At 35.8% G+C, this 24,138-nt stretch overlaps 4 protein-coding genes across 4 annotated transcripts in view; 3 read left to right on the top strand and 1 right to left on the bottom strand.

The window, feature by feature from the left end:
• LOC129236225 (T-complex protein 1 subunit eta) overlaps positions 1 to 24,138 on the bottom strand; it is a 74,628-nt gene that overhangs the window by 4,386 nt on the left and 46,104 nt on the right. The gene's annotated exons all lie outside the window — the stretch shown is intronic.
• LOC129236223 (uncharacterized) lies at positions 1,486 to 4,992 on the top strand. Its single transcript, XM_054870480.1, has 3 exons — positions 1,486 to 2,178; positions 3,248 to 4,039; positions 4,138 to 4,992. The coding sequence occupies exons 1-3, from the start codon at positions 1,620 to 1,622 to the stop codon at positions 4,899 to 4,901; spliced, it is 2,115 nt and encodes a 704-aa protein (XP_054726455.1). The 5' UTR covers positions 1,486 to 1,619; the 3' UTR covers positions 4,902 to 4,992.
• LOC129236224 (uncharacterized) lies at positions 5,986 to 10,684 on the top strand. Its single transcript, XM_054870481.1, has 3 exons — positions 5,986 to 6,762; positions 8,988 to 9,785; positions 9,853 to 10,684. Exons 1-3 carry the CDS (start codon positions 6,237 to 6,239, stop codon positions 10,482 to 10,484), a joined length of 1,956 nt encoding a protein of 651 aa, XP_054726456.1. The 5' UTR covers positions 5,986 to 6,236; the 3' UTR covers positions 10,485 to 10,684.
• LOC129236222 (uncharacterized) lies at positions 20,593 to 23,252 on the top strand. Its single transcript, XM_054870478.1, has 3 exons — positions 20,593 to 21,355; positions 21,515 to 22,300; positions 22,359 to 23,252. Exons 1-3 carry the CDS (start codon positions 20,767 to 20,769, stop codon positions 23,228 to 23,230), a joined length of 2,247 nt encoding a protein of 748 aa, XP_054726453.1. The 5' UTR covers positions 20,593 to 20,766; the 3' UTR covers positions 23,231 to 23,252.

Here is a 24,138-nt window from a genome sequence, read left to right as displayed (position 1 = left end):
TTTTATGCGCTGAAAACGAATCTGACCTTCAAAATGCTCCATCACGTCAGGATTTTTGGTGAATGAAGCCTAAAAGGTCAAAAAATGGCCATTTTAGCCATTTTTGATAATTTTTTTGGGATAGAAATTTTTTTTTTCAATTTTCGACGAAAAGGTCGCATAGTACAACTCTTTAGCTTTAAAACCCATTTTTTAAAATTATTGTACGATTTTTTAAAAAAAAGTTATGACATTTTGAAATTAACAGTTTCAGTTACGTATACGTTGGGTATAACGTCTATTGGCGTAACTGAAACTGTTAATTTCAAAATGTCATAACTTTTTTTTTTAAAAATCGTACAATAATTTTAAAAAATGGGTTTTAAAGATAAAGAGTTGTACTATGCGACCTTTTCGTCGAAAATTGAAAAAAACAATTTTCTATCCCAAAAAAAATTATCAAAAATGGCTAAAATGGCCATTTTTTGACCTTTTAGGCTTCATTTACCAAAAATCCTGACGTGATGGAGCATTTTGAAGGTCAGATTCGTTTTCAGCGCATAAAAAACTACAAGAAACAAGTCCAGCCATTCTAGAAACTGAAAAAAGTTAAATTTCGCAGGCCTGTGTTGTTGATCGAGCTTTCGTGCGCACGGACGGACTCTTTGGTGCACACATTCCTGTATCTATACCGATTCCAATAAGCTGTTACATGCACAAGTGTACAGATATGAAAATAAAAAAATTTCCCTACACCGTTAAAGAATTAGATTTGTTGCGAAATCGAGAATTTGTATGACATTGAGAGGCGTTTGGACATTATAATGAATAAAAAAAGGTGGATCGGTAGTTGGTTCAAAGGACAGAATTGTGGTAAAAATAAAATCAATACCTCTCACGAAGCTAAAACAAAAATAATTCACTTTTATTTTTATTGCAATTATCTCCAGGCTAATCAACTACCCTGTCAGAAATCAAATAGATTAACCAAACCAACGCAAGGCCCTTTGCTCCCCAGAGGAGTGAACAAGGAAGTAACAAAAACAAAAAAAAAAAATATCTCCCAATTGCATTAAATACAATTTTATTATTTGTTTGCATAATTATCTTAAACCATTTTTTGAAAATCGTTTTACAGAGGAAAAAAAAAGTTATCAACATTATAAAGGTGCACCACTGTCATTCAAAAGCTCACAAATGTACCTGCATATAGTTATATGTCTATATGTATGCATGTGTAAGTGTGTGTATGCGGTTCGCACTGAAAAAGTACTTTCCTACTAAAAATCTTACTACTGTTTGTTCGCTCGCTGATTTTGAAGCGAACCTCTTTTAAATGTTAGCAATGCAAAGGCGCGTAATAGAGAAAGGTATAGGCAAGCAAGTATTTGTTGGCTGACATGAAAGAGATGCCTATAATGGTAGAATGTTTTGTGTCTTTACATATACATATGTTTCCTTCTCTTTTTCTGCTTTATTTGAGCTAGAGCAAACTAATGATTTGAGCGCCTGGTGGAAACCGCATGTTTTACTTTGCACTTTCTTCGGCACTTGAAAGCAATCGACTGCCAAAATATATGAACAAAGTCTTAAAAGTTCCAGTTAAAAACTTGAAGTAAATAATTACTATACGCGCAGATATGTCGCGACCTTTAAAAAGAAAAATACACGTATACAATACAAATAATACAATTAAAACAACGCCAAAAAATGTTACAGTGCCAGAAACGCTAAGTACGAACGCAGCAGCGGCGGCAGTGGCGCAGCATACAGCGACAGACTTGGAAATTGGGCTGCCAACTGTGGTGATACGTCAACCAGAAGGCGGCGCTGGCAACTTCGCAGTTAGCGCAGACGAACATGTGTCGCGCAATGCAAAACCGTTTCAAGTGACAGCTGTTACTTCTACTGCTGCTACGACAGCATCAGCAGTGGCTTCGACATCGACGAAGCCCAGCGCAGCAACCCCGAAAGTCATCAGGAGAGTTGCTGTCTACAGTAGCAATGTTCAAAAAAATATTGAAAGCGGCGCTGAACTCGGCGGGGCAAATGAAATGGGATCTTCAACCAGAGAAGTGGCAACGCAAGCTACAACTGCTCATTTAGATGCCTACGTAATAGATATGCAGAAAAGCGATTCAGATGATGATGGTTATTCGAATATCGATTTCAATGATGACGATTACCAATTTATTGATTGTGAGTTAACTTTTGTTTATTATTATTATTTATAGGAGATATATAAAATATGACCCTAACTTAATTAGCACACTGGCTACTAGGGCTATTATTTTAATATTTACAAGGTGGTCCAATTAGCGATTGAAATTTGAACCATTATTTTTTTTAACTGTGACAACTCAAATAATATTCGCGATGTGCCAGAAATTTAGTTTGGGATTAGACATTTACAAAATGGGTTGCTTTTTGCCCAAACAACATTAGGAAATAAAGGGTCTTTCAAAAGCGACGCCTAGATGTTAGTAGTGAATAATTCCTTGGACGGCAACTGCTTTTTGTCATGTTTCATATTTGTCAAGAAGACAGATGTGCAATTTCACGCGTTAGAACACATTAAAATTATTGAAACTTATTATGAAAATGTCCCACCTTTAAGAAAACAAATAATCGTCGACAGATCAAAGTTTCGTGAACAAATTTGAAGAAGCTGGTTCTGTCGTGGATAGAAAAAGGACTGATAGATCAAAAACAGGATTTTCTCTTGAGAATATTGCTGCTGTAGCACAAAGTGTTGCTAAACAACCTCCAACCTCGATCTTTGAGCCATCTCAATAATTAGGCATTCATTAAACGACTGTTTGGCGGAATTTACCTGTAGACTTGCTTATGATGAATATTTTAAATTATGTAATTTTTAACATTTAATTGTTAAACGCCATATTTTGAACAAAAATAGTAAAACCTGAAAGCATCGAAATTTTTACATGTTTTATTATAACCCCTAACGGCCGAGAACTGTTTTTGTAATACTCGCCCATAAGACGACGGAAAATTAGGTTAAATTCTAAAACGTTTATAAGTTGAAAACTGAAACTAAACATTTAAACAGATTTATTTAGATATGAATTCAATATATTTACTTGATTTTTAGTTTTAAATGATCAACAAAAAACAGGAATGCACAAAGATGCAATATTTGGTAAAGAAAACTATAGCGATGATAAGCGCAACTTTAGAACCACCCTTTAAAACACTAAGTAACATTAATGCACTCTTTTGTTGTGTTCTTGCATTTTCATAACTTTAGCTGAAGAGTGTTTAGATGAATACGATCCAGCTTGGTCCCCAACGTTACGACTTCCATGCAAAGTATTCAACTACAAAGAAGCGACTCAGCAAAGCTTAAGAAGTCCTGCAGGAGAGGCACCGATTTTTTATTTTGATTTGTTACTGGGGCCGAGGGCGGAGTTCTTCTCAAAGTTGGCTAATAGTTGCGGCATTCGTGCTACAAAGACAATGGAAAACCCTCCGAATATTCATACTTTCAGTTCAGAAGAAATGCAGATATTTATTGGAATCTGTTTGCAAATGAGTGCACTCAAATTATTTGATTTAGCGGAATACTGGAGTGAAAGTGCCAACTTTGGATTTGATGGTTTTGGTGATAAAATGAGCTTGCAACGTTTCGAAACTATTTTGGATATTTTAAATTTTGATATGTTTAAAAGCAACTCCCATAACCCTACTGTCCCATCTAGTAGTAGCGAGAAATTCCCCGACACATTCTCTAATATCAGACCCTTATTGAACTACTTCAATACGCGCATGGAATCCGTTTACATCAGCGATCGTCGGTTGATTTTAAATGATCCTTTAATATATTGGAAGGGAAAATTTGATTGGCTAAATGAAGTGCAGACTAAACTCCGGCGTTATGCAGTGGGACTTCACTTTCTGACTGAACCATCTGGATTACTATTGAAAATAGTGGCCGATTTAGAGGTACCAGAGCGAAAACAGATTACCCAAAATTCGAAAGCATTGGCCTTTCAACGCTCAGCGATAGCATTGGAACTGTTGGAAGCAAAGTTGCGAAAAGGTAATTTAAAATGGAGGCAGTTCATATTATCTTATTATGCATACACTTTAGTGTACGTGTTTAAGTAAATTTGTATGTGTGCATTTTTCCCCTGTTAGGTCACATCGTTTATGCTTCTAAGCACTACGGTAGCTATGCGCTTGCCCTGGAATTGGCTAAACAGCAAACCTATTGCACTGGACTTTTGGACTGCAATCGGTTCGGCAATAGCAAGGAGGTTATCCTAACACCACTCGATAAAGGATGCGTGGTGGCAAGATATGCTGGCGACATAATGATGGGAAAGTATCGGCATCGCGGCAAAAATATTTATTTCTATAGTTCTAACTGCGCGGATATTTGTGCCAATGAGCAAGAAGATAACGAATCCCCCCTTGCAAATGTGGTAAAAGAACTCAATACGCTTTTGTGTCAAGCGACCAAAATCCGTTCAGACATGCTTAACTGCCAAATGTTGTTATCTTGCGAAAAAATGAAGTGGGACCAACGCTTAATGATCTATGTGATGAATTTGATTGTGTTAAATGCTTACATACTGTACACGAAGCATGCGGTCTTCAGGAAAGGTCAACTACCCATCCAATATGAAAAATTTCGACAAGTAGTTATAGCGTCATTACTAAATACAAATTTGGAAAACGAGCACACAATTCAGATTATTCCACCGATCAATGATAAAGTTGTGAAGAAGAGATGCCTGATATGCCGTAAAGGGGGTCTAGTGACCTATTCCAAGTATTCCTGCAAAATTTGTCCTGGATTGCCGGGTTTGTGCGCAACGCCCTGTTTCAAGATTTGGCATGATCAACTGCAGAAATCGATGCTGGCAACCAAGGCTCAGTGCTGCGGTAAAGTAAGTTAAAAAACAATATGAAGGCGCCTTTTATTAAAAACTACAAAAAGCTTGTTCTGTAAAAAATTATGATTGTGAAATAAATTGAATGAAAAATAGACTGATGTTAGATTATATGAATGCACATAAGGACATATACATATACCTATGGTTAATGGGGTTCGGAATTTTGAAAATGTACCCTTTTTTGTGGCTAAGTTGAATACGAGTGCGTTTCAAGAAGTTCAACAGACACTGTTCTAACTCTACCTCCCTCAAATGCAGGCATCGAGAGAGTCTAACAGCTAGTTTACTGGGGCGGCAGAGTGATTAACAGCTTGATTGCAGCACTCATCTAACACCCCTCTCCTTCTGGACTCAATCGATCAAAATAAGAAGTTTCCTGGACCTACCGTTAGATGAGCTAGACGAAGACAACCGGTGATTACACTACACTGGCAGGGCAAAGTTACTGCTACAACAACAACAACAGAGTTTAACAGCCGTTAAATGTAAAGAGAGGGTTTAACAGATGTTAAATGTAAAGAGAGAGTTTAGCAGACATTAAAGTAAGAAAGAAATCGGTTAGAGCCACATACACTAAACAGCATAGTGAGGATGCGAGCCTCTTTTGATTCGAAAAATGTAAAATTAGTTTTGAGGTAACGAAAAATCATTTGAAACTGTACAAAGAAAAATAAATCTCAATAACTGTAATTAAAAAAAAGAGATCTGGTATGTATGTATGTAGGTACATAAATTTTAGGTTGTACATATGTTAATTAACATTGTATAAGTTTATATAAATTATAAATAAATAAAAGAAAAAATTGTTTTTAAACTTTTTTGCTTCTGTTTTATTGGTGTGTTGAAGTGTGGTAAAAACCGTGGTTTGCTTTTGGTCGAAAAGGGGGTAAAACAGAAAAAATAGTACTTTTTGAGTTTTTTCTCTATTACATGGCATTACTGATTCAGCTATTGAAAATACTCAACACCACATTCAAAACGATAACAGTCACACTGGTCTAACAATCAACGCTGTTGTGCGAAAGAGATAACTTTACTTTATAGCAGCAAAGCAATGCCGCTTTAGAAGAAAAAGGAAAACACAAAAGAGTGGCAGGCAAAGAACACCAAAAACTCTTTCATTTCACTATCTATCTTTGTTTGCTAAACGGTTTAGTATGAAGAATAAGGCCAGGCGGTGTGTCATGATGATTTGCGCGTTGTAATCATAAAATCGAATATTTTCATGAATAAATATGTTAAAAGTGTAGTGATGCTTTATAGTTTTGGTAAATTAAGAAAAAGTGAATGTCGAGATTTAAAATAAATTAAAATAAAAAGCAGCGAAATTATATTGTGATGCGGCGCGCTAAAAAACGGCTTGCGTGCAAACAAAAGCAACGAGCAGAAGACGACGATGTAAACGAAAGGCCAACACCGGCGTTGGACGCTGCAATACTTGCTGCTGCTGCGACTTCAACGCTGGCGAATGAAGTGAAACAGACGCCGGATGTCAAAATAGAAGTAGAAAACGAAGCAGATGAGCGCATTATTGATGAAATTAAACCCGATGCATACGAATTGCAGCAGCAATGGTTCAGCCAAGCAACGGAAAGCGCAGCACCGACGCTGACATTGGCGGCTTCGATTTTTAGAATCGACGATATTGGCAGTGATGTGGCACCTGATTCATTGAGCGGCAAAGTTCCAGTTATAGGCAAAGATGCTAAGAAGGTACCCGTTACGCCGAAAAAACTAAAACCGGCTAGTGTAAATCGTTCTGATTTTTGTTTTGATGCCGATGAGGTGGATATGCAAGAAACTGACTCGGATGAAGAAGGTTACTCAGATATCGACTTTGAGGAGGAATTTGAAATTATCGAATGTAAGTAAATTGACCGGATATTGAAAATGCCGTGTCGTTATATATTCACATACTTGAGCTTGAAAAGGATACCGCTAGACAGGGCTAGTTTACTGGATCGGAAGTCCTTGGTCGGGGGAAAAACCAGAGTCTCCGGTAAAGTAGAACCGGCTGCCATGGGAATGAGAACCGGTTGCCATGGCAATGAAGAATCGGATGCCATGGGAAAGTGTGAAAAGGATGGAACGCTTTCACTTTATCTCAGCATCTTCGTTTAAAAAAAAGTTTAGAAACATCTGTTGCAGTTTTAATAGTTTGTTGCATTCATAAGCAAGTGAGGGTATTCGATGATGATATACAAAAAAATTGAGTGATTCAGTTCAAGTTGAAATCTAATATTAGATAGAGGTTTAAATTGCCACACTGTGTGAAATCTCTTACTTCAGATTCGAATAGAGGGTTGAACAATTTACCAATTACGCCTAGCTAGGGAAGCATAGATAATGTTTAAGAGTTTTCAGACTAGACGTAGAGTATCTCGAATTCTTAGAAATTTATTTAAAATGTATTGGCATGCAAACACTGCAACGTGTATACATTAATAGCAACATTTGTGGCATTGGAACGTGCATATCCAAAAAATATGTAGAGACCAACAGTTTCGAGGAGGTGGAACGTACGAGTATATATGGGTTGGCTACCACCATTGCTACCACGATAAATTTGCTTGTAATGTCTAAGTGCGTGGATCGAATTTATAAATTATAACACACAAATGTAGTCACTATATCAGCCTTTTGATATATAGTACTTTTTATAAATAACCATTAAAAATTTATTGCAATATGTAATCTTAAAAATGCTTAATTTTTGCATAAGCTTGAAAAAATGCCCTATTACAGACTCTGTTTTTACTTAAATACAGACACATAAAAGTAACAATATTCACTTATAAACACTCCTTATTAATTCAAGCATTGATTTAAAGCTATTATTACTCAAAAGTACTACGAATTTTATTAAAATTCTATTATTACAAATGTTCTTCTAAACGTTTGTAATGCTGTGCAAAATAAATGTGCGGGCCGAACTGTCAAAGGAACGATAATGGGAAAAGAATAAAGTGAAACCGATAAAACTCAGTCAACCAACAATGGGGTTCGATAGATGTTGTAACCCTGACAAACGAAACATATGCCCGGCAAGTGAAGGCACCCCACACGACACTAACCACCTTTCCACATGCCCCATCAAAACCACTCATCTCACACCCCTCTCCCTGGGCCTACCGTTGAGTGAGCTAGACGAAGACGACCGGTATTTTTGGAAATGTACATTTATACGAGGATATGATACAAAAAAAAAAAATTTCATTAAGTGAAAATTGGGACTAAAAATTCGCGCGATTTTTTTTAATCCTGAGGCCCTTTTTTTGAAAATGTATATGTATATATGTTATAAAAAAAAGAAAATTTCAAATTTTTTGAAAATGTACATCTACATATATACATATGTTTCAAAAAAATATATATATTTTTATTAAAAGTGAAAATTTGGAATAAAAAATGGAGGGATTTTGGATACATATGATATATACATGATACAAAAACTAAATTTTTTTTTATAAAAATAATACATTTTTCGCCAGGGTCACTTATAAATTTTACGATAATACAACATTTTCATAAATAGTATGAATTATAAAACCTTAGTTAAATGCTTGCTGGGTTAACGAACGCTTTATACATTTCTCTTCAACGATATTTCAGTAAAAGATGCAAATACGGTCGTAAAAAACCTAATTTTTAAGCTTTTCCTGGGGGTCTATAGGAACCCTAGGAGGTTGAGACTTTCATCGTTATAATGATGGTGTGACCTTGCTCTTTCTATTGGGAGTGGTGCCTGGTGAAACGCCTCCTCCCCCTCCGCCCCTCATACAAATATATCGTGGTAGCAATGGCAAGTTTAGCCGTACATATGTAAAGGATGGTAACCCTACCTGTAAGGCAGCCTCGGCGAACGAGGATAGATAATAGCAGAGAAGTCAGTCGCGAGTAGCAGTCAAAGAAGCTCTGTCTCCCTGCTTACATATATTATTAGAATGAAATATATTTTTATGACAAAATACTTTCATTTAACGAAATAAATAAATGAATGGTCAAGGAAGCACTGTCTTGCTTCTTACATAAATAGATATGTAAATGGAACTATAATTATTTTTTTTTTTTTCTAATTTCATTCGACAGGTGATGCAGGCGCGGATATGTACGCCCCTGAGTGGTCAAAAGAGTCGAGGGTGCGAAGAAAAGTTTTTTCTACTAAAAATCTTAATGGAATGCTCAAAGGCTTTCCCAGATTTGATTCGCCCACTTATTACTTCTACAAATTGCTTGGTGGTTTGCAATTCTTCAAAGATTGGGCCGAATGTTGCAACAAACGTGCTAAGAAAACTATGGTAAGCTCACAGAAACCGATTCGTGATCACTTTGAAGCGTTCACAATGCACGAAATGAGCATTTTCTTTGGCATCTGCTTGCAAATGGGTTCACTGCAACTTACGACTTTGGCAGAATATTGGGAAAGCCAGGCGCACCACGGACTTAGTGGGTTTTCTAGTAAAATGAGTTTGGAACGTTTCCAATTTCTACTTGAAGTTTTGAATTTCAAAGCCTTACACACTGAAGAGGAGAGTTTTAAAAATGATAACAACAGCGGCGATAATAAAATATCCACTGATCTCAAGAGCTTCGTATGTTTCTTCAATAATCGTATGGCATCCGTCTATAATTGTGGTCTACAAATAATCTTGAACGAACCCGTTAGGTATTGGAAAGGAAAACTGCATTGGGTGAACGATATGAATCCAAAATGGCGCCCCAATGCAATTTTATTGCACTTCTTAACTGAACAATCCGGTTTGGTACTTAAAATATTAGTGGATATTGAAGGCCCAAGGCAAAAACAGCTCGCACGGAATTCAAAGGAGCTTGTTATGCAACGATTATCTACTGCAATGGAGTTACTAAAGGGGAGGTTTAAAAAAGGTAATTACGTATTTTTTTAGTTTACTCATCCAAATCTAAATTGCATTCGTACATTTTGTTTGCATAGGACATTTTGTTTTCACATCTAAATATTATGGCAGCGTTGCACTTTGTTTGGAGTTGGGAAAGCTCGGTACCTTATCATCTGGCTTTTTAGACAGTCAAAGATTTGGTAATTGCAAAGAGCTCGTTCTGAAAAATTTGGACCACTATCAGTTTGAAACCAGATTTGCTGCCTTTATGATGATGGGAAAGTATCGGTGTCTGCGTAAAAGTTTTTATTTCTACAGTTCGGATTGTCTTTTCATTTCGCCGCATGAAATACTAGTGAAGCATAAGCCGAAATTAGTGAGCGAAATCGATTGGCAGTTAAATACGCCTGAAAAAATACGTGCGCATATGCTGGATTACCAATTAGCATTGCAGCGCACAGAAATCAAGTGGGAGAGACGTCTAATAATTTACGTAATGCAACTGTTTGTGCTCAACGCCTTCCTCCTCTACAAAGCCCATGCACAAAAAGGGCGTTTTTTAAATAAACAAAATTTGTTTTCATACCAGACATTTCGACAAGATATAATTGCATCATTATTGACTCCGAGAGACGAGTGGAGCAGTATTGATTATGGATACGAGATCGACGTGGCCATTGCAGCAGATAACTTACACACTCGCCACAATAGCTCTGGCACCTCATAATATCTGGGGTTAAGATAGCACTGACACAAAGAAATGCTGGAACTTGGCGCAAAGTGTTTCAAAATGCGATGTCGAATTTGAAACAAAGGTGACAACATGTCCTAGCGCGTCAGGGCTAGGTGCGATATCGTGCTTTAAGGTTTGATATTCCCAGATGCAAAGGAAGATACGCATTTGCTTTTTCCGTATGCAGTGATTGTTGGGTGAAATATATAATAAAATGTATTTAAAAATCTAAACAAGCCTTTTACTGGTTTATTTGTTAAATATCACTTTCATAGCGACTAAATTTAATTGTGAAAAGGAGAGACAACTCAATGCTATGAAAAAATTTTTTAATAAACAATAAAAATTTAGTATAGAAAGAACAGGAGTAGTGGTGGTAATGTCGTAAAGGCAAAAAGCGCCTAGTAGCAAGAACAACAGGCAAGAGACTCTCTGTGTGTCTTACGGGGTTATATACAGTTAGAATAAAAAAAAATCGATTTTTTTTAATGTACATATATTTAAGAATACACATAGAAAATTTAATGATATTAAATATTTTCGGTGAATATTTTCGAAGTTACACGCAAATTTGAAAAGGCGTTTCCATAGTGCTTGTAAAGTGCAAACTTTAAACGCGTTTTTCTCCAAACGGTGTTTTCACAGTCGGCGACCAACACTGCTCGAAAGCAGTGTTGCCAGTCTATTACAATTGTAATAGATCTATTACATTTGTTCTCAGTTTATTACGCTAGTACACTTCATATGAAATCTATTACAATTTCCAATTCTAAGAGGAAACAGGAAAACAAGTTTTCATGTTTTAAATTACAATTTCAGCCAAATTTTGAAAAAAATGTTTTATAAAAGACGTATTGGGAAACCTTCTTTATCCATCGCTCCTTATGTAAGTCCCATTGTTAACGAGAGAGGGCGAGCAGCAGCCATAAAAGTAAACATGATGTATACTAAAAGGACATATGTCTGGAGATATTTTTGTTTCATTCGCCCTTTTGAAAATAATTTCTCCGCTACTGCACATCGCCAATTTTGAATATGTATAACAACACGATACAACACGTTGCAACTTGCAACGTGCGCATTGGCCATAAAGGCTTAAAATATTAAACCCGCTAATGTTGGAAGAATATATGTTAATTAGTGATATCCTGTGTTACTGACTGTGTTATGACGTTTATTTGACTCTGCCTTTCTGAATGAGCTTTATTGCTTTGTTAGAAGTTTATTCAGTTCGAGAATTGTCACTGTGATGAGCATGTCAGTGTGATAGTGAGTGTTTTGTTTTCGTTTTAGTCAATTAAATCCTGTTGATACATCAGTATGGAAAGGTGAGTGTTTCTGAACATTTTCTCACGTGAAATAATTGCGGATTATTTTTTAATGGACCATGAACAAGAATTTAATATAAAAGAATATCTACATGTATGTATAAGAAGGAATCCGTATTTTGTCTTGCAGATTTATTATTAAACGAAAATTAGACTTCTGTTAGGTGTTTGGCCGAGCTCCTTTTCCTATTTGTGGTGTGCGTCTTGATGTTGTTCCACAAATGGAGGGACCTACAGTTTCAAGCTGACTCCGAACGGCAGATATTTTTTATGAGGAGCTTTTTCATGGCTGAAATACACTCGGAGGTTTGCCATTGCCCGCCGAGGGGCGACCGCTATTAGAAAAATGCTTTTTTTTTTAATTTTGCTTAGACTCCTATTACGGAGTACAGCAATCTTTTACTTTTTTGATCATCGCTTTAGTACGCTGCTGCGATTGGTTCTGGCAACACTGCTCGAAAGCAACTAAACCGATTAGTCTCAAATTTTAACACGAGCTTCTTAAATATTATATATTTTTTAGTAAGTAATCGAAGATTTTGTCTCACCGATAAATATATTTTTTTATAAACAATTTAAGGCCGAAATTTTGGTTAAAAATCGTCTTTTTTTTCTTTTTTTAAAATCCGCCATTTTGTCAAAAAATGTATTTTGCTTCTTCTTATTTATTTCCTATTTATTTTGCTTATTCCTTCGATTAATTACTAGATTGAACATTACTTTAACACTAAACCTATCGACATTTTATGTATTCCTATTCCTACCAAAGTGGGTCAAATGACCCGTTACGTTAGTTAAAGCAGATCACATATATTTCTTGGTAAAGCAATTAGCAAGAGAGGAGTAAATCTTGAAAAATAATCGTTAAGGCGGAGATTTAATAATGTTATTTCTAAGAACTTTTGACAAAAAGTTTATAATGGGTCATTTTACCCGTCATGGTAGGTTTAGTGTTAACGAAATCTGTTCCGTGAATGAATGGTAGTCACACACGAACCAAGGCGCATTAATTAAAGATGCTGGCAGTAGACCAACAAAAATATTTTGTAAGCTTGACTGTCAAAGCAAAGTATTGGGAAAGTAGAAAACAAAGAATGAATTCGTCTTGTTTCATTCTGGACTGACAGCCACATGGGCATGGCAAAAGAAAAAGTTGATTTACCGATACGAGTACTACCTTTAATTGATTCGCCTTAGCACAAACCCATCCGGCTGCAGCGGTCGAGCCAACACTAAGGAATTTATATTTACCTGAAAAATATATGTTTTATAGATCTCGAACTGAATGAGCCACCTTAATATATACATATGTATATAAATATGTACTCTTATGCCGACTTGTATGTACATATATAAATATTTATTGTTTGATAGCCAACAAACGAATACAATTTGAATTAATAATTACGCAAGTGTAGGAAAAAATGAAATTTGATGAAATACCTGACGATTATACATAAATATTCATAAAACGTTGAAATAAACAAATTAATGCTACCCACAAACTTGCCAGTCAGATGTAGAGGGGCTTGCAAAGGAAAAAGACGGGCACAAACGTGGAATGATTGAACTCAATGCATATGTGACTTTCTGCCGCAATGAATGCATGTTTGAGTGTACGTATGTACATATATAAATGTGTGTACACAATATTATAGGTTTGCATTCGCAAAACAAGGCGCAATAAACACGTCAATGACGGCGTTACTTTTGGTACTGACTGTGGTGTTGCTGGTGTTATTGTCTGATGTTAGTTAACACGAATTAAATCCACTTTTGTGCAACTTAGCAATTTAATGCATTATCTCAAAAACATAGTAAACGAAATAGCAGCACAGCAATACAGCGATACTCACTCGCGTGAATTTGTAGTTATGCACTTGGGAATTGGATAATATGAAAATTGCGCATTGGCTTCCAGGCGGCAAAAGATTTGCCCATGTACATACATATCTACTAATACATCTGTTGACTTTTGGCATACATAACAACTTATGTGAATGATTGATTGAAAATTTTGAGAAAAGCAGGCAGAAAAAAATTGCCTGGCAGAAAAAAATTTATTTACTCAGTTTTTAGTATTTTTGCCTGACTCAACTCTAGTTAAGAGTTGTATTTCAAAAAATGAGCAGTCTCATAAAAGTAGCAAAAGAATTGTCTGATTTTTTTTCATTTATAGCTCAGCTGTTTTTTTACTCCCTCAGCTCTTATGTCAAAATTAATTACATACATATATATACATACCCACAGAACAGTCTCTGTTTGGAGCATTTCAACCAACTCTTTTTTAAAGAGCTATTCCTAAAGTGTTTGCCCAAAATGTGTAAGTAGTGACAAAATGAATTCCAAAATAAAATATAAGTGATTGGAAAAGCGGTTTATCGCACAAAATTAGTGAAAAGTATAGGAGGAGATTTGGCAGTTTTGGTGTTTGACAATTCATTTTTATGATTTTTGCATATTTACAGAGGTTGACGCTTCTGAAATTACGTGTTGAAATTTCAAGCCAATGAGAGAAAAGATGAGCGAGTTATAGCACTTTTACTGGAAGGTTCTATGTCGCCGTAGCCGAGTGTGTTCGTGCGTTACTACAATTCGGAATTGAGAGAAAACGTAGGTTCGAAAACACAAAAACTTCAAACCCTAAATTAAAAGAAGATTTCAAAGCGATTCTACAGTTTGTACTAATGAAATAGAAAAAAAAGCTCTAAATTCGCCAATTGATGCTAGCACCATTAGAATACTAACAATAGAGACCGGAAGAGAGAAAGCCATTTATTTCGCCCAAAAATAAGAAAGCAAAACTTAGTTTGCCAAATCCGATCTGAACTAGACAGTTCAGAAATGGAAAACTGTATTGTTCACAAGATAAAAAGATTCTGACGGTTAAGGCGAGTAAGAAGGCCAAACATTAATTATTAAATCCTAGGTATTGTGTCGCAACTACTAAGTATGACGGGGGAAATATTTTGGTCTGGAGATGCCTCTCTGGACAAGGAATCGGTGCTTTTCACCGAATAGAGGGTGTAATGGATCGCTTTATGTATACGAACATTTTAAAAGATGTATGGCTGCCGTATGTTGAGGAAAAAATGTCATTAAAATGGAGTTTCCAGCAGGGTAACGATCCTAAACATACCTCTAGAGTCTAGACACTGTAAAACGTGGTTACAACAAAATGTTTTAGAGCTCTTAAATCGGGTAGCTCAATCTCTCCATCACAACCCGATTGGGACCTTATGGGAGATTGTGAATTTGAAAATTAACAGCGAAAATTTTACAATAAAGGAAATTCTGTATGAAGCTGAATTCTGAAGAAGCCTCGTACAACATATCGCAGGAAGTTATTAATAACATAATTTCTTCTATGCCAAAGAGAAGTGCTGCAATAATCAAAAATAATGGGTTTGGTACAAAATACTAAACATAAAAAGGAAATAACTTATTATTAAGGGAGTGGTGCTTAGGTTTGGCCATTTCATATCTGAGTACTATGGATATTTTCAATTTTAGTTTTTTTATATTCAAAATTCAGAATTTTTGTTATGTTTTATTAATATCGAATTAATAGAAAAATATGGCACACAAATATGCAATATTTTACCTGGTTTTTATTGAATTATTTGACAAGCTGTAAGGGGGTACTTTAGTTTTGGCCAATACTGTATGTGTTTGTTCATGTACTTAATAGTTTTTAATAATTGAATGGAAGGATTTCCAAAGTTGTTTTGGATTGAAAACTCTTACTGGATACCTTTTTACATGCAACCATTTAACAATGGGAAAAACCTTTGATTCCAAACATTAGTTCCCGCAATAAATTCACTAAAAGCTGAGTTTTGAAAAATCTTCGTTGAAAATGCTTAAACGCAAAAAGTTAACAAAGGAAAAATGGCCCTGAAAACTTGTAAGTTTTTATGCGCTATGCAAGAATGGGAGAGTTTAGTGTAAGCCTTGAGCTGCAATTTACAGGTAAGTGCGTACCTCTTAACGAAACACTTTTTGTGTGTCAAGTAAAGACCAGATACGTAAGTGAATAAAAGCTTTCAATCCGAAAATACGGAACAAATAAATTTGTACACATGTGGATACGTACATAGTATGTACGTGAATGTAGCTTGAAGAAATAACAACTAACTAAAATGCGTTAAGCTAAAAAGCAATTCCACTGAGTCAAATAAACAAATACAAATATGTACATATGTATGTGTGTGCCCCTATACCAACATCTACACGCATTAGCCTGTTTTGGTGCCTACGTGACTTTTTTTGTTGATAAGCAACGGAAAAATTGGGCAAAAACAATGCTGTTATTTAATTTTTTTGTTATTTTTGTCTGGATTTCCGATGGTTTTATTTACAAATAGACATATAAACATCACATTAAAATATTGTGTGGACGACTGAGTGACGATATGTCTGCTTCATTTAAATTTTTTAAGATTTGCATTTTTCAAGAGCGAAAAAGACCAGACAAAAAATATATAAGGGACGTTCCACGTCAACCGGTACACTAGCCGGTCCAAAATTCTATGGGACCGATTTTGAAGTCCAAGGTCTCAAAATGATCGTCTGAATGTCCACTATTGAAAGCCGTCTGGCCCATTGAGAAATTCAATATGGCGTCCAAATTATGGCGTCTAAGCTGACTAAAACTTAGAGTTTATTTAAAATCTTGTGTGCTCCTAAGAAAACCAGGAGCAATGAAAAAAAAGTAATACTGATTCTTTATGTTCTTAGGGTCGCAGATTACGATTTCGGAAGCAGATTTCCAAAATTCAAAATGGCGGATCCAGGATCCAATATGGCGGCCGAAAATATTAATTTATTTCGATTTGTTTAAAATGTATTTCTAAGAGGTTTTTGGGGTCGCTGATTACGAATCTGAAGTCAGATTTTTTAAATTCAAAATGGCGGATCCAATATGGCGGTCAAAAATAAAAAAATTATTTCGATTTTTTTGAAACCTGTTTTAAAGGGGTTTTTGGGGTCGCTGATTGCGATTCTGGAGTCATATTTCAAGAATTCAAAATAGCGGATCCAATACGACGATATAAAATAAAAATAAAAAAAAATTAAAAAAAATAAAAAAAAAATAAAAAATAAAAATTTTGGAAATCTGCTTCCGAAATCGTAATCTGCGCCCCTAAGAACATAAAGAATCAGTATTACTTTTTTTTCATTGCTCCTGGTTTTCTTAGGAGCACACAAGATTTTAAATAAACTCTAAGTTTTAGTCAGCTTAGACGCCATAATTTGGACGCCATATTGAATTTCTCAATGGGCCAGACGGCTTTCAATAGTGGACATTCAGACGATCATTTTGAGACCTTGGACTTCAAAATCGGTCCCATAGAATTTTGGACCGGCTAGTGTACCGGTTGACGTGGAACGTCCCATAAATGAAATAAACTTATCGAAATTAGTATTATTTTTGTTTTGTTTCAAGCCAATTAGTAATTGCTAGCCTAGATTGGGGGTAAAAAATCGATAAGATGCCCAATAGGAATAAAAAAAAAACTAAAAGGGGGGAACAAAAAAAAAAAATAAAGAAAAAAAAAAAAACACATAACTAAAGAAACAATATAAAAATAAAAAAATAATCACGCAGAAGTGTGAACGACCGAGTGTTTACGAAAGTTTTTTTTTTACACACAATCTACTATTTGTACGTAAAAAAGTTTTTTCAAGGCACTAACCAAAATTTATAATAAAGAAGACAAATTATATATGTATGCATATGCAAGTATTTTTTTTTTTTTGTATTCATGGGTTTAAGGAGGCTTGGAAAAAAGTATTTATAGTAATCGAAATTATGTTTGCTGTAGTTTTTTCGACCGATTTTATGACACAAATACATACATATATGAACGCATACAGTGGGTTCACAGTTTATTTGTTAAGGCGACAAATACCTGTAAAATTTCGAAAAAAAATTTTTTTTTCATAAAATGTTAATATAATCCTTTAAGAATGTCAAAAAAATTTTAGAACGTAAATTTAAGTATTTATTATATTATAGATCGTCAACCGTGACAACTCTATTCTTTGCGTTCGAGCGCTGGGAGAGGTATAGTTACGTTGTATTCAAACTTTAGACGCGTTTTTCTCAAAAACATACGTTTCGAATTGGCGTACACGATAACTCGGAAAGTTATTGACCGATTTTCCTGAAATTTTGCACACATCTTTTTTATGATATTTCTTTCTATGTGGATTTAAAAGTTTTGGAAAATTTTTCGAAAAAATAATTTTTTCATATGCGTCAAGATTGCGCGATTCCTGACTTGTGTTTTGGATAGATGTCTTGATAAAAACGGAGTCCTTCGCAGACGCCCATTATTTCAGCACTTTGAAGAAAATTGTTCTGGAGTATTTTGAGCAGAAGTTTTTGTCCAATCTTTCTTTAATGAATTGCAAACTTCCTTCTCCGGCTGCAGACATAAAGGCATCACACTGCTATCGCCACGCTTCATTTTTCTTTTTCATCTCAGTTTTTGGTTTCCGTCAACAATAGAACATGACGCCGGACACAAACGTATTGAACTTGGATTCGTCCACAAAAATTAATGAGTTTCAAAAGTCAGTACTCTTACAGAACTGCTCTTTAGCAATCGCAAGTCGGCTTTGCTGATTTTTCTTGCTTTTTCCGAGCTACCAGGCCATTGAAGTCATATTCGCGATGTGCACGATGCACGCTTTCCAAATTGCATGCTACTCACCAATTCTTCTTGAACCTCAATTGTCAATTTTGCACCGAGACAGTCTTTTCCGGACGATGTATCGCTATTTAGACTCGTTAAAAGTTTTTTTTTAGATCCATTTCTGCCCTTATCTTTCACCCATTCAATTCAATTCGTTTGTACTATCGATTGTTCAGTTATCCTTTTAAATGAATTAAAATATCAAGAATTCGAATGCTACGTATCCGCCACCTCTACAGAATCAAATTGTACGTTCGCAAAACCATTTACATACATTGCTTTTGCAAAAGTAAGCCTGTGCTTTATTCCTTTTTGGTCACTGAGACATCTAAGTTTTACTTAATGCTGCATTATAATTTATAAAATTAAATAAGGGAAAACTTTAGTATAATGTATATCGCTTTGAAAAAAACGGTTAAAAGGGGGTGATAGAGGGGTGTATCCCCGTCTTAAAACTGAAAACAGAACCTGCCGGAGGCTTATAGTTTTTAAGTAATTTAATGTTAAAGTTCTCTAATTTAGCGAAAAGTTGGTGTTGCCATACACCTGAAATGAAAACGAAGTTCGCACGCAGGGATGTTCAGTGGAAGGTTCATTGTAAAACTGCAGTATTTTTTGCTGTAATTTCAAGTTGAAAAATATTTTTGAAAATAAAAACATACAACTCATTTAAACTTAAAAACAATGATATTAATAAAGTAATTAAAAGCCAATTACGGTTTATAACTGTATAACATTGGAAAATAACAGTTAAGCAAACGGTATACATACGCAGGTTCCTTTGCATTTTACAGGAGCGTCGACTAGAAGGGTTTTTGTAAATTTTTGCGTAGAGCTCCTTTCGCGTGGGCGGCCTTCGGCCGCGCTTCAAAAAAAATAAACCTCATCAGTCCAACTCCGGCTACGCAATTCACAGTATTTTTGCGTAGTACTCCTTTTCGCGTGGGCGGCCTCTGGCCGCGCTTCAAAAAAATAACCCTCATCAGTCCAACTCTGGCTAGGCAAACCACAGTATTTCGCGTAGGCGGCCTTCGGCCGCGCTTCAAAAAAATAACCCTCATCAGTCCAACTCCGGCTACGCAATCCACAGTATTTTTGCGTAAAACTCCTTTCCGTGTTAAAACCATTGAACCCAAAATTAAAACGTCATATGCGTGTATGTAGTAAGGAGGCACAATAACCCCCATCCCCATCATTAACACTAAACTCTAGTACTTAATTTTCATTTGCAGGCATCCGGCAACACCATACTATTGTCATTCCAATCTTCTTCTTATTCGCGTTTAAAATTGGAAAGTGATTGCATGGGCAAATGAATTTGCTTTCAATTTTAATAGAAATAATTAGAATATTAGCATAAAAATCAGTAAAAACACTCGTGTGAGTGTATATTTGGTGAATTTTAGTGAAATGTTAAAAAATATAGTGTAATGTGGCAAATTATAGTGAAGTTTCCGAGGGCATTTTGAATGCAAATAATTAAAAAATTATTATTTCCCGAATAATTTAAAGTTATAAAGAGTGTTCCTTAACACCTCACTAACATCTCCACCAAGTTTCATTAAAAAAAAACATTATACTTTGCCAAAAATTCCCAAATATACATTGTTCTAAATTCCAGCCTTAAATAAAATTCTTTACACCTTTTTTTAATCTATGCACAATTTTTTACTAAATATTTAAGAAATTGAGATTCATAATATGCATTTTTTTCGGTATGTATTTAATTGAACACCTATAATATTTACCGAGCATCCCTAATGTCAACCTCGATAGTGAATTTTCCCCAATTCACTAATCAATCGATAGTTTTGCAGCACGTAATAATGCTCCTTTTCAGTTCTCATATGCCTGAGTGAGACTGCTGGTTTAAAATTATTTTATACCCACGCTTTTTCATTCCCAGTGCAGTTGAGTGAGATAGCGGTTTTCAATCGAAAGAGATACCAACACATAATAGCCATTCAGCCTGAAAATACCAACCAAAGAGTGACAGAGAGACCCTAACAAACAAGCGTATGTGAAAGTTGGTGAGAAAGAGATATGAATTTACCAACGATAGTCTAAGCAAAGCACACTGCCTCTTTCATTCTTAAAAAATTATTCGTAGTTGCCTGCCACAGTTTTGGTAATCGCTGTATTTATATTAATACTTCTCTCTGCCTAAAATGCCGTACAATTGAAATAAGTTACTTAGAACAAAATTAAATTAAGATTTAATAGTGAGTGTAGAAGAAAAGAAGAATGCGAAAAACACGTGGCCGTCGGCGCAAGGCATCGCCAGAGCAACAACATACAAATGAAACCTCAACGCAGTCGTCTACAGTGGAAGTTGCAGCGCCAGCGTCTTCGCCTGCTGAAAATTTATCGTTGATGGGTGAAATAAAAATGGATACATCGGCAGAAAACGAAGCCGACGACGAATGCACACTTGAATTCAAACCAGATATCTACGAAATACAAGAGCATTGGCTGAGCCAACATACACCGCACGCGGCGGCGACTACGTTGGCGTCAACGTCGACGACGACGATAAAATCTAAAATTGTGACTGCAGCGGCTTTGGAAGAATATTCGGTTAGCGAATGCGCGTCAATTATCGACAACTTTGATGTTGATATGAGGCAAGTTAAAAATGAATTTATCGGCATAGCAAAGAATAAATCGGAAGATATTGAGAATGTGCCAACAACGGCAGAAAAGCTAAAACCGATTAGTGTAAATCGTTCTGATTTTGCTTTTGATGCCGACGACGTGGATATGCAAGAGACCGATACGGATGAAGATGGTTACTCGGATATCGATTTTGACGATGAATTTACACATTTACAGAGTGAGTAAACCCGAAGAGATTGATGTGAGTTAATTATACGTTGCTCATCAGTGTCACATTTTAGTAAACATTCAATCAAAATAATTATTATGTATAAAAAACCTAATTTATACAAGTATACTATAAATATTATTGCTCTTTATCATTTGTATTTAACAGGTGATGGTATAACTGACATTTACGACCCAGAGTGGTCAACTTGGTCCACAACGCCAAGAAAAGTGTTTACTAACGGCAATTATCAAGGCTTGCTCAAAGGTGGCCACATACACTCAATTACGTACTATTTTTACGATATTCTCGATGACATAAACTTTTTCGAGAGCTTGGCCGATGGTTGCAACAAACGCGCTGTGGAAACTATGAAAAACTCACAGAAACGCAGCGCTGATAATTTTGAAGCATTTACTTGGCAAGAAATGAGCATTTTCCTTGGCATTTGTTTGCAGATGGGTTCATTGCAACTTTTGACATTAGCCGAATATTGGGAATGCCAGGCATATCATGGCTTTAAGGGATTCTCTAGCAAAATGAGTTTGGACCGTTTCAAATTTATACTTGAAGTTTTGAATTTCGAAAGTTTACAAGCTGACGATAACAGTTTTGAGAACAATGACAAAACTGACAAGTTTCACGAGTTGAGGCCTCTTTTGAATTTCTATAACAAACGCATGGAATCGATATACACTTGCGGCCAAAATATAGTACTAAATGAACCGGTCGTTTATTGGAAAGGCAAACTGAATTGGCTTTTTAATATGAATAAAAAGTTTCGGCGCAACGCAGTTATGTTTCACTTCCTAACTGAGCAGTCGGGTCTAGTACATAAAATATTAATTGATAAGGAAGGTTCAGAACGAAACCAGCTTGCTCACAATCCAAAGGCCTTGGTTGTTGAACGATTAGCTACAGCAGTAGAATTGCTCAAGGAGAAATTTGGAAAAGGTAACTGAAATTTTAAACATTTTTTTCTCAACTTTATGTCTTTCGTACATCCACATAGGACACACTGTAATAACCTCCAAATATTATGGCAGCTACGCACTTTGTTTGGAGCTGATCAAACTCGGAACCTACTCCTCTGGCTTTTTAGATAACAAAAGGTTTGGTATTTGCAAAGAATTGGTACGCACAAATCTCGATCCATATCAATTCGTAACCAGATATGCTGGCTGTGTAATGATGGGAAAATGTCGACGTACCGGAAAAAATATGTACTTTTATAGTTCTGATTGCCTTGCCATTTACCGCTATGAAATGAAAATGTACCATCACCTGAAATTGGTAAAAGAAATTAAGTGGCAGTTGAGTACCTGTGAGGAAACACGTGCCCAGATGTTGGATTACCAATTAGCGCTGACACGCACAGAAATCAAATGGGATAGACGTCTAATGATCTACGTAATGCATCTGATTTTAGTTAATTCTTTCATACTTTTCAAGAACAATTCTAAGATAAGGCGTTTACATAAATCTGGGACTTCGTTTCCAGAGTATCGACAAGAAATAATTGCATCACTTCTTAATCCAGATACGCATAAGAATTTCGAATGCTTGAAAGTTGTGGGCGAAAATGCAATCAATGTTGTAACGGGAGAAACAGCAGAGAACACAGAGAGCTGCGCGACCTCAAAGTCAACGACACGCTGGCAATTGGCGGAAAGAGTACACCAACCTATGGAAATACCCAGTGTCAAGGGAAAAATAGTAAAGAAGCGATGTCGAATTTGTTATAAGGGAGGTCTTTTGATTTTTTCACAATTCTGCTGTGCTGTTTGCCCAGGTATGCCGGGACTCTGTGAGGAACCTTGTTTTAAGATTTGGCATGATAGGATAGAGAGAAAATGGCCAGAATGTATGAGCAAATCTGAATAAATTATTTGTTATGAAAAAAGTCTGTAAGTCTGTTTTTTTTTTAAATACAAAACTTTGTGAAGGGTGTTTTGAATAAGAGTAAGAACTGCTGTTTATTTACCGATAGAGGGCATTTAACTAAATTGCCTTATTTTCTTTAAAAAACATTACCACAACAATAGTTAGAAATAATTACATCTCTTATAAAGGGTGATCAGATTGGAGGTACTTTTTCGAAAAGGGTTTTTTGAGATATCACGCGTGATAATACTTTTTTTAGTATTCATTGACATTTCATTAGGTAAAGACTTACACCGCAACAAGTTTTACAAATCGTACAATTGTACTACGAAAATCGACGCTCTGATAGAAGTGTTCATCGCGCGCTCAGGCCAACTTATATTGTTCAGCGATGACACCCATTTTTGACTTAATGGCTACGTCAATAAGCAAAATTTCCGTATTTGGCCGGCAACTCGAGGCTATTCAAGAACAGCCATTACATCCATTGAAAACAACCATTTGGGGGCGGCCTATGGGCTGGAGGAATCATCGAACCATATTTCTTCAAGGATCAGTAACAGTGAATGGCGAACGCTGTCGTGCCACAACATTTCAACTTTTATTTGTGGGGGTATGTAAAGTCTAAATGCCTAAAGTTCCTAAAGTTATTTCCGAGACACCGACCGAAGTCATGCAGCGAGTCATTCAAAATTGATGTTTACGGATGGCCGAATTACGGCATAGTTGCGGCGAACATCTGAAAGGGGTCATCTTTAAAAAATAAATGTCATGAATGTTTCTACACAAAAATAATAAAGATTGCCTAATCAATTCGAATCTTCGTTGTTTTATTTCAATTAAAAATCAGATACCTCTAAATTGGTCACCCTTTATGAAGTTAAAATTGGAGGTCAGAACAGTAGACA

Source organism: Anastrepha obliqua, chromosome 1 (genome assembly GCF_027943255.1).
Source record: "Anastrepha obliqua isolate idAnaObli1 chromosome 1, idAnaObli1_1.0, whole genome shotgun sequence".
NCBI lineage: Eukaryota > Metazoa > Arthropoda > Insecta > Diptera > Tephritidae > Anastrepha > Anastrepha obliqua.
The sequence above is the reverse complement of the archived record's forward strand: the minus strand, read 5'-3'. Positions and strand labels throughout refer to the sequence as shown.

Excerpts from the sequence above, each read along its gene's own strand:
- LOC129236223 (XM_054870480.1), top strand. The coding sequence starts at position 1,620 with ATGTCGCGACCTTTAAAAAGAAAAATACACGTATACAATACAAATAAT. Across the intron at positions 2,179-3,247 it reads CGATTACCAATTTATTGATT|CTGAAGAGTGTTTAGATGAA; the intron begins GTGAGTTAACTT and ends TCATAACTTTAG. Across the intron at positions 4,040-4,137 it reads GGAAGCAAAGTTGCGAAAAG|GTCACATCGTTTATGCTTCT; the intron begins GTAATTTAAAAT and ends TTCCCCTGTTAG.
- LOC129236222 (XM_054870478.1), top strand. The coding sequence starts at position 20,767 with ATGCGAAAAACACGTGGCCGTCGGCGCAAGGCATCGCCAGAGCAACAA. Across the intron at positions 21,356-21,514 it reads TGAATTTACACATTTACAGA|GTGATGGTATAACTGACATT; the intron begins GTGAGTAAACCC and ends TGTATTTAACAG. Across the intron at positions 22,301-22,358 it reads CAAGGAGAAATTTGGAAAAG|GACACACTGTAATAACCTCC; the intron begins GTAACTGAAATT and ends ACATCCACATAG.
- LOC129236224 (XM_054870481.1), top strand. The coding sequence starts at position 6,237 with ATGCGGCGCGCTAAAAAACGGCTTGCGTGCAAACAAAAGCAACGAGCA. Across the intron at positions 6,763-8,987 it reads GGAATTTGAAATTATCGAAT|GTGATGCAGGCGCGGATATG; the intron begins GTAAGTAAATTG and ends TTCATTCGACAG. Across the intron at positions 9,786-9,852 it reads AAAGGGGAGGTTTAAAAAAG|GACATTTTGTTTTCACATCT; the intron begins GTAATTACGTAT and ends TTGTTTGCATAG.